At 41.5% G+C, this 19,569-nt stretch overlaps 1 protein-coding gene and 1 non-coding gene across 2 annotated transcripts; both read left to right on the forward strand.

Annotated features, from left to right (window-relative positions):
• Positions 1-582: 582 nt before the first annotated feature.
• Positions 583-654, forward strand: TRNAP-AGG (transfer RNA proline (anticodon AGG)). The gene has a single exon. It is a non-coding gene; the product is annotated as a tRNA-Pro (tRNA).
• An 11,239-nt stretch (positions 655-11,893) lies between these two features.
• On the forward strand, positions 11,894-17,197 carry LOC115670737 (MLO-like protein 6). The gene is made up of 14 exons (XM_030592088.2): positions 11,894-12,279; positions 12,390-12,447; positions 12,690-12,925; positions 13,318-13,434; positions 13,591-13,651; positions 13,779-13,867; positions 15,167-15,241; positions 15,351-15,495; positions 15,594-15,634; positions 15,736-15,909; positions 16,003-16,038; positions 16,149-16,216; positions 16,338-16,398; positions 16,487-17,197. The coding sequence occupies exons 1-14, from the start codon at positions 12,157-12,159 to the stop codon at positions 16,931-16,933; spliced, it is 1,731 nt and encodes a 576-aa protein (XP_030447948.1). The 5' UTR covers positions 11,894-12,156; the 3' UTR covers positions 16,934-17,197.
• Positions 17,198-19,569: the final 2,372 nt, after the last annotated feature.

Raw genomic sequence — 19,569 nt, forward strand, 5'->3', positions numbered from 1 at the left:
GTCGAATTTCCTGCCAAATTGACACTTAAGTGATCTCTTTTTCTCCGACTTAGCACCAAAGTAATCCGAAAAAAAGTTATGACACCAAAGTGTCCTCCGTACACAACTTATGGCACTTCTGGTGTCCTTTTGCCAAAACTTACTTATGTGATGAGATATATATCGAAAGTTATTTTGTAGTATGAAAGTGCTACTAACTACATATGGATATTATTTATTCACGAGAAATCGACTTTTTCCTAACAAAGTCATTAACCGGGTTTAGAATCTCTCCACTTAATTAATCCTCACATATGCATACAAATCATTCCGTTCATAATAATTAGTTAAACCGATCGCCATTTCATAATCTTCTTTTGCAGGGATTTCTATGCTTAAAGCAGTCGAAACTTAGAATTCATGATGATGCTTAATGTAGTAAACAAAATGCAGACACAGGCACCATCCTGAATATATTCGAGATCGCAGCGCTATTTTCTAAAGCCAACGCCCCTTCTTAAGGTAAGCCAAATCCTCAATTATGAAATGCAGACTTATGTGAATTTACGAGTAATATATATTTCAACAACAAATGAACAGAAAGGGCATTTGGTCTAGTGGTATGATTCTCGCTTAGGGTGCGAGAGGTCCCGAGTTCAATTCTCGGAATGCCCCCATGCCAATTATGTTTTTTCCCCCGGACCAACCACGGGCTTTTCATTGTGATAGTTTCTTCGAATGAAAAAGAATCAATGATTCGGCCCAATTTCTGGTGGGTCGAACGGCAATTTTTTTTTTGCGGTGGGTCAATTTTAAGAAATTAGGTTAGTGGGTTTCAATTACATATTCAAACCCAAAATCATAACTTGGGTCACTTCAACAAACGTGAACCAAAGAGCTTCTTCTAGTATAAGGACAGGAGTTTTTGGACATGAAAGAGCCCATTCCACACCGATCCTCAATTCCTACATTGGGAAAATAACACGAATGGTCAATGAATTTTATCTCAATATCTAATGTGATATCTTTAGCCTAGCGAGTAATGTTGTCCCTGAATTTTTAAATTGTTCAGTGTGGTACTTGGACATTTTTGGTACATATTCTATGTAGTCCTTGGACTATATGAAATTTTTTAATGTTGTCATTGAACTTGAATTAATGGAAGGATAAATATTGAACATTTTCATATAGTTCTGGGGCTAAATTGAACATGTATCAAAAGTTTGAACAAATTAAAAGTTCAAGGACCACATTGCATATTGAGATAAAGTTCAGAGACCACATTGAACAAATTAAAAGTTCAAGGGCCACATTGCACATTTGTCAAAAGTTCATGAACCATTTATGTCATTATCCCTCCTACATTTGCAGCGTGACAAATAAGCTTGTCTCCATCTTTCAATAACAATCTGTCTGTCCCTCTTACTTGAACATTATGTTCAAGAATGCAATCGAGTGTGAACTCTTTTAGTTAGGATAGTCAAGTCGCAAAATTTGAAATAGGGCTTAATGGCTGCCTCTCTCGAAAGTCAAAACCAAATGCAATGCGGAGGACATAATTTGATTGGAAATTCATGCACATGTTAGTATCTCGAGGCCCATGATTTGTATAATTTCAACATATAGCAATCATCATATCCTTTGTCATATAAACATATGTATATCTCCCATTTCATTTAAACTCTCCATTATTTGGGTTTGGAGTCCTTCTGATTTCGTGGTCTCTCTCCGTCCTTTTAACGGTTCCACTTTGGTCAAAGGCTTCACACATCACTAACACACCACCTCACCACTAAACCAAAACGAAAATCCTATTAAAACCCTAAAACAAATAGAACTATAGTCTATAGTCTTATCAAATTAGAGATAGGCTATTTTTATCATTCAAAAGCAAAATCCATATAAAAGTCATGAAAAAATATAATGATAGACAGTTCCTCTCTTTCAAGGTGTTACATTGTATTTCATCAACAAAGGAGAAGCTACAAAAATCATTGGGATTTTGCATGTGAACATCCTTTACGTTTGCCCCGAGGTTTCAGAAAAGGCGAGAAACTACAATTTTGGTATAATTTCCTCAAACTTTTCTCAATGCTATTGAATTTCAAGGAGTAAAATATGAGTACTTATGCTTTCCCATCAAAATTTTAAGCGTTATTCAACTTTTAGAAAATGAAGAAGAGATATGTATGCGAATTTACGTGTTATTCGAGTGTTGTGAAGTTTCGGGGACCATATTGAACAAATTAAAAGTTCAATGGCGACATTGTACATCGGGCTAAAATTTAGGGACCACATTGAACTAATTAAAAGTTCAGGAATCTCATTATACAATGAGTCAAAGTTTATAGATTATTTGTGTAATTATCCCTTATGTGTTTGACAGAGTGCGCAAGCCATCCCAATGCACATCAGATTTCCGGACCCATGCTTACTCGTAAAGGAGAGATATGCTCGCAAAGTCTACAAAGCAAGACCGACTACTCAAATTAAAAGAGGATGGGACCATGACCATGCATCTCTCGTGCCGTATAGGATAAGGCTATGCATCGCAAACATGTCGAGTAGTGTTCTAGGGACTCGCCCTCGCGACTGGGTCAACTATGTGAACAACAACATAGAGGCTCGTATATGAATCGGCACGAGTTCTTGAATGCATGACTTTTTTGAATGTGGGTCGAGTTATCATAAATTATTGGATGGACCTTTTTAGAATCGAATGTTACGTCAATCGGTCATTGGAGATGGCCCAGTTGGGTCCTATGTGTGGAAAATAGCTCGCACTTCGCTTTCTCCATCTCTATGGTTATTTGGTATAGTTTCGTACCCCATCGTGGAAACAGAATGTACACGTCCAATTAATATTGGTAAACTTATATAATTAACCTATGCGCTAGATTATGACTAAGAAATTTGCTAGAGGGAAAAAGGACAATATCTACCACTATTGCTTAGCGTACTGAGATGAGTATAGAGCAATCGTAGTTTCTTACGGGAGATAATGACACAAATGATTTCTAATTTTTTGCTCAATGTGCAGTGTAGTCCCTGAACTTTTATATTGAACATTTTCATATAGTTTATGAACTAAGTTGAACATGTATAAGAACCATATTTAACAACTTGAAAGTTTAGGGACCATATTGCATTTTGGACTAAAGTTCATGGACTACATTGGATAAATGAAAAGTTTAGGGATCACATTACATATTAAGTCAAAGTTTAGGGATCATTTGTGTTATTGTCTCTTTCTTACGAGGCAATGAAATAGTAAATTTAGCTTAACTTGATGGGCATGGAGACGTCATATTTTCCCGATAGTAGAAGAAAATCAAGTCAAATTGCTTTTTAACTTTACTACAGCCTCTTGTTAACATAGGGCGACCTTCTAGGGGGTCGACAATTAACCATGGAGTCGGATTCAACTTGCTCATTCTTATTTGAGCACCTCATGAAGAAGAGGCATGCCATTACTGATAGTAGACCTCGGTTTGTCCTCTTTTTGCGGTAGTTAAACGTAAGCCCGTTTACTTTTTCGGATATACCCGATTCATATGAGTCTATTATTTATATGAATTTTCGGATCATGTAGGTCTTAAGTGAGGTCTATCTCATCCAATGACTTATATGAGTTGGATTGTGTGGAAAACGCGTAACCGTAGACCAAAAGGAGAAAAAGTAATGCAAGCAATTACCTGCTCTATAAACCAAAACTCTTAAAATACGGTGGGTTTTAGCTTAAAGGTCCTCTTATACGTGGCTAGCGGGTGTAAGACAATAAAATTATATGTGTAATCATTTACTGTAAAAAAAATCAAATCGTTAGAGGACGAAGATGGGCCAACGGGCATGCAGCCTGTTGGAAAAGGGGTTGGAGGGGTGGGATCGGAAAGTACTAGGTTTGGATTCAATCCCCGTGAGCACTGCACACGTGTGTGTATATATATATATATAGTAGAGAGGAGTGAGATAAATAAACAAAAAAAAAGAGAGAAGGAAGGACGAAGATGGGTATTGTGCATATTTTATTTTAGCTTCAAAATAGCCACCTCTGTGGTGGGAAATGGAGGAGGAAGGGAGAGAAACTCATCTGTGTTCAATCTCATTTTCTCAGTGCCTGGCCTCCAAGTAAAGGCTTTCGTTTTAAGTGTACTTTGAGCACTAAACGCTATTAGTAAAGACAAAGACAGATGAAAAAGAAGAAAAAGAAGTGAAATCTCAGCAAATGTGTAACCATGAAATCATCTCTAAGTTTCTCTGCGTGATGAAGAGGACCGCAACTATAGAAGTTGTCCATCCGTCATAATTCTCCCGCGTCATCTTTGGTTGAGATTTCAGCACGTTCTCTAAATTTGACTAACCTAAACTTAGTTCAGACCGTAAATATGTGCCCACTAAACCCATCAAACAAGTGAGTTGAGATATGTTTGGATCGGATAAAAAATGATCCGATCTAAATTAACCTATTTGACCCATTTTGACCCATTTCCATTCAATATAAATTTAATGATCCAAACACGGCACAACGTACGCCCGACCCGATCCATATTGCTAAAACACAAATTTAACTGAGTGAGGGCAAGAGAGAGTGAAGAGAGAGTTATAAAAGTGATTTGAGTCTAAATAAGTTGTGAACCCATTTAATACTCATATTATTTTGGGTTTTACCATTCTAAACCCATTCACTAAATATAACTAACCCATATAATAACTCAACCCATTAAATATGAGTTAAGAAATAGGTTTATGACCCATTTTGACGGGTCTACTGCATGCACTACACAATCCTTTAAATTTAGACTCCATTTGTTTCGCGGAAAACATTTTCTGAAGAACATTTTCCTCATTATTTGGCGTTCCTTATTCGAGCGTTAATGACTTACCACGAGCAGTCGAGAAACCAGGCACAAGAACCAAGATCATTAGTCCAGCCTCGATTTGGGCAAGGCCACTTGGGTCCCCATAAAGACCGCATGCACCGATCTCTCGTCCACAAAAGCCGAAATCAAGAACCTGGTGCCTATGCACAGCTTCTTGGTGCCCCAGCCACGGTCCATAAAGGCCGAGCCCAAGGCCTCAGGTGCCCATGCTCAGATCCCTCGCATTCGGGCTCGTGTTTATAAAGGTCGAGCACGGGAACTAGTGACCCGGGTTGCTGGCGCTCGAGCTCGAGTTTGGATCCATTGAGGCTGGATCGGGCACGCCGATGCTCATGCCGAGGTCCTCAACGAGCATGCCCAAGTCCTCCATGACCAGTCTCAAGTTCGGCCTCGATAGATTTGGGCATGGGCATTGGGGTCCGAGGCTTTGGCCTCGATGGACTTGGGCTCGGATGTGGGAAATCTTGGCACTAGCACTAGAGTCTCGAGCCCATATCGGGCACGAATACCGGGGTCCCAGGCCAAGGCGTCAGATACCTAGGCACTGGCACGGGGGTCTCGCGCCTCGGTCTCAATGGACTTGGGCTTGGGTATAAGGGATTCGAGCGCAAGCACTAGGTCCTAGGCCACGCCTCTATGGACCCAGACTCAGGCTCCAAGGACTTAGGTATGGGCACCGGGGTTCCGAACCTTGGCCTCGATGGACTTAGGCTCTGACGCGAGGGATCCGGGCATCGGCATAGGCACAGGGATCCCAGGCCCAGCCTTTGTGGACTTGGGTTCAGGTGCCTTGGACCCAAGCACGGGCACTGGGGTCCCGGGCTCAACCTCAATAGACCTAGGCACCGGCATTGGGGTCTTGAGCCTTAGCCGCTTGTTAGTCCCGAGCACAGGCATGGGGATCTAGGCATGGGCATCGAGGTCTTGAGCCTCGATGGACTTAGGCCCAACCTCTTTTGACCCGAGCCCAGCCTCGATGGACGTGGGCATGGGCATGGGGTCTTGGCCCCGACTAGCCTCTGTGGACTCGAGCCCGGTCACCGGGGTCCCAAGCCCTACCTCGATGGACATGGGCACGGGCTCCAGGGTCCCAAGCACGATCACAGGCACGGGCACAAGCACCCTGGTCTCGGGCCTTGGCCTTGATGGACTCAGGCTTCGGTTCAGGGGATCCGGGCACTACTTTTGTGGGTTCGAGCTCAGGCGAGGGGGACCTGAGCAACAGTACTGGGATCCTATGCTCGGCCTTTGTGGACCCGAGCCCTAATGCTAGGGCATCGGTCATGGGCACCTGGGCCTCAGGTTTGGCCTCGATGGACCCAAGCTCGGCGCTTAAGACCCGAGCACCGGCATCATGGTCTCGGGCCCGACCTTGATGGACCCAGGCACAGGCGCTAGGGACTCAGGTTTGGGCATTACGAACCCGGTTTTGGGCACAGGGATCTGAGTACCGACACTAATGTCTCGAGCCCGGCCTTAATGGACGCATGTCATATAATTTTCCTACGTTTACCTTTTCAAACCCTTGAATCTTTTCCAAGCGTGGCAAATTCAAGCACGTGCATTTTTCTAGATGATCGCAACGGCTTCCGTGTGAAGAAGATGTCAGAGCGAACGTATTCGGCTTCTTTGGTCCAAAATGGTAAACTGTATTTTCCAAGTTTTAGACTCTCGCACATTGGAAATTCCAAAATCTTGTTTGTTCTTCAAAATTTGGGAAAAAAAATATTTTTGTTGTTGTTGTTGTTGAAGATTTAGAGAATTACGAAACAAGCTGTGTACACAAATCGCCGGGTCGATATTTCTTGACTTTGAAAGTCCATGATCAACATTTTAAATTTCGACGAAATTGTAAAGAAGTAACTTTGTGCTTAAAAATATCGAAAATCAATGGGCAAACTCTAAATATCTCTTGACATTTGTGAAAACTCAAGAAAGGGTGGGAGCTATTTTGCAATTCATTAATTAGATAAGGAGGAGTTGATGTTTTCTAAATTTTTAATCTTTTGAAATCGAGGGTTGTAATTGCATCTCGACCACTATTCGTTTTTTAGTGTGATACGCTATAATGTTGAAGGTGCGAATCGAGTCAAGTACTCGAGAGCATGAATTAAAATATATATATATAGTCGCACATATTTGAATATTTAAATATCAAACCACACTTTCATATAATAATTTAAACTTGTGAAATAGTCGACAATGATCCTAAAAAATCTTACATGGTATAAGGGATCCACGTTTGCCTTAGGCTAAAGTTTTTTAAAATACTTGACAGTGATCCCACAAAATCTACCAACACATTTCCTTTCCAATATTTAGGGACAATTTCGAAAAACTACTTTCCAGCCGAAAAAAACGTTTCTCGATGGAAAATGAGTTACCAAAATTATGTGTTTGTTTGGTCGACATGTACAAATAAGAAAATCTTGATACTCTTTTATAACGAACCATGATTTCAATTGGGACTCTGAGTTCAAATTGGGTTCGACCCTGCTTGGGAGCAACTCGGGTCTAGCCGCTGGCGAACACAGACCGGGTCGGCGGACCCCTCCAGCTCCAAAAGAAAGTTAAGGAGAGAAGAAGGAAACGGTTCGAGTGTGGACACGGCCGATTTTAGGGTCCAATTTTTGGACACCCAATGGAGGACTTGACCGTCGGGACGAGCCGACCGCAACTTGCTAATAACTAAACAAGTAATAAGCAGCAGCGAATCTCGCAAACACCTAAAAGAAATAATCAGATTCCTCGTTCGCGTTCAAAGCTGACCTCGTTTGTCTTCCTCTTACTGTAGCTGTCGTTGGTTCCACGACTTCGAGAAGCATTTGACAATGGGCGTCTTTCTTTGAGCTTTGATTTTCCTTTTTCTTTTTCCTCCATTTTTTATTGGTCTGGCAGGACTTTTTTGTTTTTAACTTTCACTCCGCGTGAAATCCTCTGTTCACAACGGTCTCGGATGTCGGAAAAGGCACGCAATCAATAGTTCATCGCAATCGTCAGGGTCCTGCGGAAATTGATTTTTGCCAAACGCAATTGGAATTAGAATATCATGCAATGAATTATTAACCCGAAAGTGGGCCCACACGTGAAAGAAGTTGGGGGCGGACGGAGAATGTCCTACCTCGATCCGAACCAAGGTCATAACAATATGCATAACTAATGAAATGTACTCAATATAATGTCTAACGAGTTCTTTAATCGTAAATATCATTACGATACGATTGACCCACACGGCCCATCGATTCAACGTCCGAGAGCTCGTTGCTCACGTGTTCTTAATGGACAGAGTAGGAATGAGCAGTTACAGGTTTCGTATAGGTTTCACCTGAAACCTGGAACCTACCCATTGAAACGAGTTTTTCATTTTTTGGAACCTAGGACCTACTTTGTCACAGGTTCCAGGGTCGATTTCAGGGTCTACTCAGGTTCCACCTGTATTATTAGTTGAACGATTACAATGAATTATCACATTTAATGATCACCACTTGCTGCTACAATCCACTGACCACAACTTATATATAGACATATGAAGAATATGAATAATTAACAAAGTAAAAGTATCAATGATAAAATGGAAGCTCAAATTAGTGGTTCCTGATTATACACTCATCATTGAATGTTATGGAATATCGCATGATCGCACAAAACCATACACCAAGAAAAATATAAAAACTTGTATCCTAGAACCTGGGACTTACCCGTCAAAACAGGTTCCTCAATTTTTGGTACTTGGAACCTACCATGCATATCTTGGAAACTGTAACCGACAGGTTCCCATTAGTTCTATTTTTAGGTTTCAAGTTCTACTCCGGAACCATACTTATCCCTAGGATAGAGTCTTAAGTGAAGTTTATGACATATGGCAACGATCGATTGACTTGAAACAACGAAGCAAATTAGAATCCGAGTCAAGAAGATCCATTTACCTAGGGATAACTGTAACGTGCAAGTTAAGAGCAGGTTGAGATTCTTGTGGAGTGAGATCTGGACACACAATGGAGTTTACCATTTAAGATACAAGAGAAATCAAAGTAAAAGGACGCCAAACGCATCACTCAGCACATTCAACATAGACAATACACTATGAACAAGAATACAAAACATCATTCAACGCATCGGAAATCGTGAGGAGCCCGTCAAATATGAAGAAATATCAATCGGATTAAATCTTGCCCAAGTTTGAATTCCAAATTCGAATAAGATTAGCTTTCCTAATTCCAACGCTTGTCTTCGACTGTAAAAGTCTTCCAGCCGTGTCTTGTAAGTTTTACTTTCTCTACGCACTTCATCGATTTCCTTTAAGAAGTTCACGTCCAAATTCAGCTATCGAGTAAAAGCATGGCTTCCAAGAACGCAAGCCATTCATCCCGATTCGATAAAGTTCCTCGCAATTCAAAATCCATTCACTTTCAATTTCGATACTTTAATTGGCCCATCGGTAATCCTCAATTAGGATTTAACCATCGAATTCCCGACAAACGCTTGCAAAGTGAGGTGATCGCGTCCGGCGGTTTGTGATCACTTGACCAACTTGCTCGAGTTCAATTCCGGGCTAAAGGTGGATTCCACACGCAATGTACGATGTCCGAGGTTCCCAGCTGCTCCAAGGAGAAAATTATCCGTTTTTTTTTTTTTAGTCAAGGGAGAAAATTATCCGTTCGTCGGTATGAAATCGGGCGGGTCCCGACGACTCCCTCCTCCTCCACCAATTACAAACAAGGACGGGAAAATCCAATCATGAGTCGGTCTCTCAATTCAATCCTCGCACTTTCCCCAATAAGATTTCGTGATTCAGCGATTACGTATGTATGACCCGTGTTACTTACTATGCCATGCATCGTTCGGAAACGCATTCTAATTTTCCCAAAGGTGCACTTTTTTGGGGTCCTCCAACACATGTATATTTGACTTTCTTTCGGCCGAAAATAGAGGAGGAGAAAGAAGGAAGAAAGGTAGTAGCTCGGCCAGATCTCCGTTGTCTCACTTACCCTAGACTTTATGCTAGTCTATTATCCTTGTAACATGCCTCGATATTTCCATATCTATAAGCACTCGCCGATGAAGGCTCGGCTAGTTACTAATCATCCATTGCCGACTCGTTTTAAGGATTCTTGATTAAGCAAGTAGTCTAATAACTAATTATCCATCGCCAAGAGACGGCGTAACCTTGGCGTGAGAACTTGTATAATTAAGCGACGCCCCACAAGAAAAAGATGCTTTTGAAAAAGAGTTACATATTAATTTTGGATCGTGGACTCCGTATCATAAATTTCTTTCTGAATTTTCAATAATATCCATCCATCTTGATCATGTAGGTCCCTATTTTATAAGTTTGCTTGGTCAAAATTGATTAGTTGGACCATATAGAATATGTAAAAATGACGCAGAGTCAGCTTATTCAGGTTGATTAAAGGGTAATATCATTTTATTATAAGTTTGCTGACTTTATATTATTCGGAGACGTTTGAACCCACGAACATGAATATTATTTATTTGAGCCACAAATATATAAATACCAGCTGGAAATTTCTGAGCCGCTCGTAGAATTATGCATCCACCAGTTATCAAATGTTAAAATATTTTCCTCTCAATTAAAAGATTAGAGGAAAAATAATTGTTGAAAGGGACTGTAGAACATGCACTGATGCAGATATTTGATGCATGGATAAAAAATATAAGCATTGATGTTTGATGTATGCGTGATTTAATATTTAAGTCTTTTAACACTAACAATTAATTAAATAGCACGTACGATTTGGATGCGCTCAACGTCAAGCTCATACCCACGAAGGACAGAGAAATGTACAACATAAAATTTACATAGTTTTCTTTCTTTTTTAGCACCTTCCTCAGTCAAGTGAATTTTTTTTTTTATGGCTGGCCCAAAAATAGAATTTATTTCTATGCACTATGCAGTCACTGCTTATGCCATTGATCCTTAAGGCAACCATCAGCTACTTTGTTTTCTCGACATATAGTCTAATTCAAAAAGAATAGTCTACTAACAATTAATTTTTTTTTTTATGTCCGATTGCTATCACTCGGGAATATTGAGGAATAGAATTTGAACCGTGTATCTAAAACATAAATAAAAAATTTGTTCTTTTATCACTAAATCGAGTCTATGAGAACATGTTGTGCTTGGATTTATAATGAAAAGGGATAATGACGGAAATGGTTTTTGAACTTTGGTTAAATATGCAATGTGGTCCATGAACTTTCAATTTATTCAATGTGGTTCCTGAACTTTAGTTCAATGTGCAATGTAATTCCTGAACTTTTAATTTGTTTAATGTGGTCCCTGAACTTTTGGTACATATTCAAACGAATCCCTAAACTAATCCCTCAACATTTTCATATAGATTATGGATTAGTTTAGAGATTAGTTTGAACATGTACCAGTAGTTCAGGGACCACATTGAATAATTTAAAAGTTCATGGTCACGTTGCACATTGAGTTAAAGTTCATGGACTACAATGAACAAATTAGAAATTTAGAGATCAAATTGCACAATACCAAAGTTCAGGAATCATTTGTGTCATTTATCTAAAGAAAAGGAAGCGGGCTATATTTCTTTGATCAGGTTCCAAATTTACAGGGCTATGTGTGCTGCTGTATCTTGTAAACATCATGCATGGAAGTATTTATTGCTATTGCTGTTCCTGTCATCACCACCATCATCATCAGCAGTTCGCCATTTTTATTGGACGAAATGAAGTTCCGGAGCAAGAAGTGTCACTGAGGTTGGTGCCGTCGCAAACGTGAAGGAAAAGGGTTGACTCGGGAGAGAAACAGTGCCCAGTTCTTGAGCTTAATGGCTTTGTCTACGGATCTGAATGGGACCACACCTGTCTCTCTCTCTCTCTCTCTCTCCATTGTTACAGTGTTTTCGGTTTGAGCGACTTTCTGTCGCAGCTTCCATGGTCGTATTCCTCGCATCCATCTTACGCGTCTAAAAGTCAAAAGTCATATAAGTCATACTTCCCTTCCCATTTCATCGATTCATCTTTTCTCGTCTCTGCGTTCATATAAAGACACCCGGCTCCTCCATACCCTTTGTGCCTCGTTTTGTCCCTGCACTGTTAGACACATCTAAACCCGCATAAATCTGATCTTTGTATTCAGGTCGAGTCTCGAGAAGAAGGGCTCTCTCTTAAAAATCGCTTGTTTCTTGAGAGGAGAGCTGAGCGAATGAAAGATTAGAGTTGAGCCCATATTGATCACCTGAAAACCCAGATAAAAATTAGTTCAGAATATTTACTCGCGGCAGAGCCACCGTAGAGAGAGGGTGAATCCATGGCAGCTACGACGGGAGGGAGGTCGCTGGAGCAGACGCCGACATGGGCGGTCGCCGTCGTCTGCTTCGTTCTGGTTCTGGTTTCCATCATCATCGAGTACATCATCCATCTCATCGGACAGGTTAGCCGACGAGGGTCTTCTTGATTAGCTTTTCGGCACAAACTTGCATCACCATGTACTCGAACAACTACAACCATGATCTCATATTGCTTCTTTCTCTATCTCTATAGTGGCTGAAGAAGAAACACAAGCGCGCACTCTACGAAGCGCTTGAGAAGATCAAATCCGGTATGCAATCTGTTGAATCGAAATATGACTACTTTAGCAGTTCAAAAAAGTATTGGCCCATGTTTTCTGCGATCTAAGTCTTTGCGAAGAAACGGTTGCCTAACTTAATGTTCAAGCTCATCAGAAGCTCGTTTCTGTTCTTGATCATGCAGTCGATGCTATAAAACTTACTCGAGAGAAAACGGTTCCTTTACCTGCCTGATCAACTCGTTTCATTTTGGTTATCTTGATGGCTGGTGCAGAGCTTATGCTGTTGGGATTCATATCGTTGCTCCTCACGGTGGGACAAGGCCCGATCACCAACATCTGCATACCGAAGAAGGTGGGGGCAACATGGCACCCGTGCAACAAGAAGGAAGATGAGCTGCTCGACGAAGAATCTGACCACAGCCGGCGGAGGCTGCTCGCCATGGCGGGCTCTGGGGGAAGCTCCCGCCGTGTTCTGGCGGCCGCCACCACAGACAATTGCGCGGCTAAGGTGTGCACCAAAGCTTTCACATTCATTCCACATTTTGTCGTATTTTTCCTTGGGAATGTGTGGACGGCACATAAAAGCGATCAATATTTATATATATATTGATGTGGTTCTATTAACGTTCACATTCGTTTTCGACGGACGTAATGTTGTAAAGGGAGTGACGGACAAATTTGAGCCATCCCTTACGGTCCACAATTTTACGCGCAAATTTAGCCGATAACCAAAATAGGAACCAAGCTTAAACATGCTGAATTAGGACATGGATGCGATGAATTGAACGAAAGAAATTCGACTGCCATATTTATTGATACTAGTAAGTTGGAAGGACTAAATTGATTTGGATTTTTTGGTGGTTTTGTGCTTGGTGGTGGGCGTGGATTATATTTTTGCAGGGTAAAGTTCCGTTTATTTCTGCAGATGGGATCCACCAGCTCCACATCTTCATCTTCGTCCTCGCTGTTTTTCACGTCCTGTACTGTGTCCTCACCATGGCTTTGGGCCGAGCCAAGGTTTATCTCTCTCTCTCTCCCTCTCTCTCTCTCTCTCTCTCTCTCTCTCTCTCTCTCTCTCTCTCTCTCTCTCTCTCTCTCTCTCTCTCTCTCTCTCTCTCTCTCTCCATTCACAATGACGATTAGTATTTAAAAAATGATGTGATGATTGTGCAGATGAGAAGCTGGAAAGCATGGGAGAAGGAAACAAGAACAGCTGAGTACCAGTTCTCCCATGGTTAGTGACCAAGTCTTCCCTCAATACATACGTTTCATCGGTTCAGTTCATTCGATTTTCTGGGTTTAATCTTGCATATGCGTGTATGGAAAACATAAGTAGCCGTTTTTATCATTGTGTGCGACAGATCCGCATAGGTTTAGATTCACTAGAGAAACATCATTCGGGAGGAGGCACTTGAACTTCTGGACCAAGACACCCGTCCTCATCTGGATCGTAAGCCTTCAATTCTTTCTTTCTGTTTTTTCTCCCTCCCCACCTTTATTCATTGATTCTTGATTGTTTCATCGTTTCATTTTCCCCTTCCAGTTAGGCCACTGAATCTGTCCTAGTACTTCATGAGTACCTCTTTTGACTTTTTCGGCTCTAGGAAAACGTGAGGGTTTTTGGTCTCCACACACGCTATGACAGATACGGTTGTGCGTAGCATGTGCTTTTCTCAATTCAGGCAGTTTTCAATCATAGAATTGGGACCTAGAAAAGAACTAAATGAACCACTTTCGGGCAGTAGCACAATCTTTACTTTTTGCCCCCTTCGTCGCTCGACCTCTCGATGAGGCCGGCACATCACCAATAACCGGGTCATGGCCTGAAAGCGCATAGTGGGCCACGAGTCGATTGAGACGAGATTACCAATTGTCGAAGCAACAATATGAAATCGATAGGAATAGACATAAAGTCATGTAGATGCGATAATCATGTGCACTAATAGTCATTCACCTACTAAGCCAAAATCTCCCCAACCCCACCTAGACTTTGCGAAAGAGTAATCATGAAGTCATTAAGATGATCATTTTCTGCGACTTAGCAGTCAAATGAAGGATTGACTTAGGCACTTTCCTTATTCCTCGCTAATGGGGTTGTCCAGATTAGCGAAGTTTCCTTAATTTGGGAGTTTAACGATCTTAATTGATTGCGATCAAAGTCAAGGTGGGGTTACGGTCTTAAGCATGGCTCTGGCTCCTGGTAGCTGTCCAATGCAATCTCTTTTGTTTGACCATTTAGTAGTACAACTTTTTTGACTTCTTCAAACCCGGCGGAAATGAAACGTCAGAAGGGGAGAAAGAAGCCATAAAGGGGAACCTATGAATGTATAAGAAGGTCTTCGTTGACTTCTCGCCTATCTTACACTAGCAAATTCGGTTCTAGAAGGGACTTCGTCGCAATGATCAACTTGTTCTCTACGTTCTTCAGTTTCGCTGTATTTACGACTTTTCAACCCAAAGATTGAACGAATTAAGTCAGAAAAGGGCCTTTTGTCTGCGGTCCCGTGATTGTGACTGCGTTCGTTTGAATAATTATTTTCCTGTTCATGAAAGTTACTGCTCATGCTGTCTAAACAGAACTTCAAGATAATAGGATAAGTGTAGAAGTAATTTACATAAGGTACACCGCCGGTGTGATGTAAAATAATTTGTACACGAGCAATCGTGATATGGAAATTCGTCTATTGATGAAATGAATTGGCGGGTTGCGAGTAATTACGATTGACCCTTTCCCTTCTTGGATTTGAAGGTCTGCTTCTTCAGGCAATTCGTGAGGTCGGTCCCTAAAGTCGATTACTTGACTTTGAGGCATGGTTTTATCATGGTAAGTTTCCATTTTTCATAACCATTTCCTTCTTTTACGTTGAATTAATCTATTTTATTGTTGTAATGATTTGATGATCATTTGGAGCGAATCTTTGTCCTTTGTTCAGGCACATTTGGCACCTCAGAGCCAGACCAACTTCGATTTCCAAAAGTACATCAACAGATCCCTGGAGGAGGATTTCAAGGTTGTGGTAGGAATCAGTCCACCCATCTGGTTTTTCGCTGTGTTGTTCTTGCTCTTCAACACGCATGGTGAGAAGTCAACAGAATTTCACATTCTGAATGGTCACATATGCAATCTAAAATTTGTGACCGAAATTTGATTAAATCCCGATTCTTGATGTGTGCAGGGTGGTACTCTTATCTGTGGTTACCGTTCATCCCGCTGATTGTAAGCACAGTCTCGACATCTCGTTGCTCGGAAACAATGTTCCTGCTACCGATTTTTGTACTTGGTTAGGATCTGATGCAGTTGAATCCAATTGCTTGCAGATCATCCTTTTGGTGGGAACAAAGTTGCAGGTGATTATCACGAAAATGGGTCTCAGAATTCACGAGAGGGGTGAAGTTGTTAAGGGTGTGCCGGTTGTTCAGCCGGGGGACGACCTTTTCTGGTTCAACCGTCCGCGCCTCATCCTCTACCTCATCAACTTTGTTCTGTTTCAGGTGCTGTAAACTACGTCACTGTTACATTTGCTACTTGTGGCCTTGAAATCGAACCGCATGCTCACCGTTTTGTGATATGTCGCTCTCCTGCAGAACGCCTTCCAGCTCGCTTTCTTTGCTTGGACTTGGGTGAGTTGATTCGGGCTCGAACTTCAAATTTAAGTGCATCATGTAGATGTCCTAGTTATCGGTATATTCATATGAATGAGACCTTAACTCTTAGTCTTCTCATTTTTCAGTATGAGTTTGGGTTGAAATCTTGTTTCCATAAACATACAGACGATGTGGTGATCAGAATCTCCATGGGGTAAGTCATCCGAATTCGATATTTCTATTCCTTTTGTTGAAGAACATGTAAGGTATAAGTATGCGAAGTTTGTATACAAAGCATTTCTGTCTATATTACTCATTAGAATTGACCTCAACAGGGTCCTGATTCAGATCCTATGCAGCTATGTCACTCTCCCTCTTTATGCCCTTGTAACTCAGGTAAAATCTCTCTCTCTCTTTCTCTGCAAAACCAGCATAGTTGCCTAAGGATCCAATTATCCCAAAACTGAAAATTTTGCCACGCCAGATGGGGTCGACCATGAAACCGACGATATTCAACGATCGAGTCGCGGCAGCGCTGCGCAACTGGCACCACTCCGCCAAGAAGCACATCAAGCAGAACAAGAGCTCCGTGACCCCCATGTCGAGCAGGCCGACGACCCCTTCGCACCACATGTCGCCCGTGCATCTCCTGCGCCACTACAGGAGCGAGCAGGATAGCTTCTACACGTCGCCTCGGAGGTCGAACTTCGAGGCCGAGCACTTGGAAACCGACTCCCCATCCCCCACCCATCCCCATCACCACCAAGGCGATGGCTCATCATCTCACCATCACCCCGGGGTGGAACACGGTCACGTCGGACCCGAGACAGATCCGCAAGCGGCACCAGCTCCTGAGCCAGCCCGGACTCAACATGAAATCAATATTGGGCTGCAGGATTTTTCATTCGAAAAGAGAACGAGTTCCGAGTGAGCGGATCCAGGGTCGCGATCTCGGCACAGTTACTTGCTTGACGATGGTGCGGATCATTAGGAGAAAGGAGAGATGAGCCACAGACTTTGCATCCCCTCGTACATAAGTGAGAGAAACAGAGAATATCTTCTAACCTGGAAAGGAAGACGCCAGCTTTTGTATTCTTTCTATTTCTTCCCATTTTTTGCACTTGTTTCTTCGAGAACATCAGTTTGATAGTTTCCCCATGTTCAATTCCAGTCCTTTTCCTTGTGATATTCTCAATTGAAATCTTTTCATACATCACTGGTTCGCCAGATAATAGGCGTAGTTTCAGAGCCCGCCAAAATTCACGTACCATTCGTGTAACTACCCCTATTAATGAATTTGGCCCCAAAGATAATAGGCGTAGTTTCAGAGCCCGTCAAAAGCATTTGCGTGGCCTGGTTAATCTCACAAATGGCATTTCTGTTCAGAAGCGAACGAGCTCTCATCTCTTTCAGGATCAACGCCGTTTGCAGAGAGCAATCGACCTCGGTGTCCATGGAGGCAGTGCAGCCTTTGAGCTTTGGCTGCTTTTATGAACTCAGGTCGATTTCAGTCTCTCGAGCTAAAATGTTCATGAACTCAGTTCAACTGTTGCGAAGATGAAGCTCGTAGAAACCAAAATCACGCTCATCAGATGCTCTCCTGCCGATCCTAAGAGCGCACACAGTTCGCTTAGGTTTTTCAAAATTCCGGCTCGGATTCCCCCTTAGGTTTGTGATCTGTCGAGTTATGTTGCCGCTTATGCTTAGCATGTTTTGACGTTAGTCCTGGAGGCAATACTTTTGGAAGCTGGTTATTTAGGTGAATAGCAAACTTTCTTTCGACGTCTGACAGGGCTTTCGAAACGAGAGTGTCCTAGGACAAATCGTCACTATCAATTTTGTCTATTGTTCTTCGTGCGTAGATTATGTTCATCAAAACCGGGAGCAAGAGACATAGTTCTGATGTTATGTTTTCTCACGTGCTACGTTGTTGAGCTTGCTGTCATATTCTCTGTGTTTCAGCTGTCAAGATGCATCCTAAAACGCGAAAATACGTAATTGGGGAGGCAGATAAGGAATGCGTGATTTAATATTTAAAAGATCCGCTGTTATGTTTCTCGTGTGCTACGTTGTTGAGCTTGCAGTCATATACTCCGTGTTTCAGCTGTCAAGATGTATCCCATTCTTCATGTTTCAGCTGTCAAGTTGTATCCTAAAACATGAAAATATTTAATTGGGGAGTCAAATGAGGAATGTGCAGTTTAATATTTTTAAAAGCTCAAGCTGTTAGACGAAGACATCACCTCCTAGTCTGATACCATGTGAGATTTTGCGGAATCACTGTCAACTGTTCTAAAAACTTAAGCTGTACGATGAAGACGTAGTTTAATATTTAAAATAATCTAACAATCACCCTCGTGCGTAGGCCGGATTTTTGGTGTAAACCTAAAGCGTGAAAATATGTAATTGGAGAGGCAAACAAGGACGATGTGGTTTAATATTTAAATAGTCTATCAAATTCTACATGCTTCACCATTTAGAGACTGGCTACATATAGTTTCACATAGTTTTTATTTTCTGGTTTCTCCAAGAACTCATCGCTTCAGAATTGATTTTTTTATAAGTGTGCTTGTCGTTTTATCTACATGATTTGGAAAGAATGGATGGCCTTCACAAGGATGAGATTGCAAGAACGCTGGCTTAGATGAGACAAATTTCAACTGGATAAAGAGAGGATTTTGAAGAATCTAGAAGAAAACTAGGTGAATAGCTCCATAACTAGTAAATCACAAAACAATGGTATGGAAGGGACAAAAGAGCATGAGGAATCTCAGGATCAATCTGCCGGAAGAAGACAGGTTTATTTCTCCACATCATACTTTTTGTGGAAGGGACAACTTATTAGTCCCTATCTATTAGTCCCAAAAGTTTCCATCCTTGCTAATGCGGGTGATCAATGTCAATGTACAATAAATGATTCACGGTAAGTGTTGCCTCTGATTAAGGTCTTTAGATTTCTTATCGTTGTGTATAATCAATGTCCAATGCAAGTTCTGTTAGCAGAACTTAGCTGACTACTTCAGTGATGGAAATTTTTAGTCTCTCTTGTTTCAAATGACTCCACTTCATTGCTTCATTGAGGAGATCATGCATTCTGTAGACAGCACCCGCCTGCTCTGCTTCACAGTGACGTATACTAACTAATCAAGGTCAGCTGCTGCTCACAATTCACTGTTGCTTCTCTTGGTCAGTCATTGCTTGACATTGTCTGAAATGTAACGTCTTATGTTCTCTTATCATGATCGAGCCTAAGTCATTTTCCAGCATGATGAGTTACAAATATCAAGAAATTTAAAACCACCCGAGAAGGAAGTCCTCTCTTTCTTCACACTCAGTTTGATCGTTAATGAGGAACTTTCTGTCGACTATTCTTTGAGCTGTAATAAGGGGTAAATGATCTTCACCTGTAAGATAAAGGATGAAAGAAGGAAGAAGGTAAGAATGAAAACTAGATCCATTACCCACTCACTTGGCTGAAAGAAAATTTTATGGAAATGTGGAGTTGTAATTGATTCTAGGCTGCCCTGCATTGTGAAAGGTAGCTACACTGCATGCAGAAGTCTTCAG

The sequence above is a fragment of the Syzygium oleosum genome, unplaced genomic scaffold (assembly GCF_021117445.2).
Source record: "Syzygium oleosum isolate NSW1041296 unplaced genomic scaffold, Sole_v2.1 Sole_v2.03, whole genome shotgun sequence".
Classification (NCBI taxonomy): Eukaryota; Viridiplantae; Streptophyta; class Magnoliopsida; order Myrtales; family Myrtaceae; genus Syzygium; species Syzygium oleosum.

What these genes read in the sequence shown, in the direction of transcription:
- LOC115670737 (XM_030592088.2), top strand. Translation starts at nt 12,157, where the DNA reads ATGGCAGCTACGACGGGAGGGAGGTCGCTGGAGCAGACGCCGACATGG. An exon ending in CACCCGTCCTCATCTGGATC is followed by an intron (nt 13,868 to 15,166) that starts GTAAGCCTTCAA and finishes TTGGATTTGAAG; the next exon opens with GTCTGCTTCTTCAGGCAATT. An exon ending in TTTATGCCCTTGTAACTCAG is followed by an intron (nt 16,399 to 16,486) that starts GTAAAATCTCTC and finishes TTGCCACGCCAG; the next exon opens with ATGGGGTCGACCATGAAACC.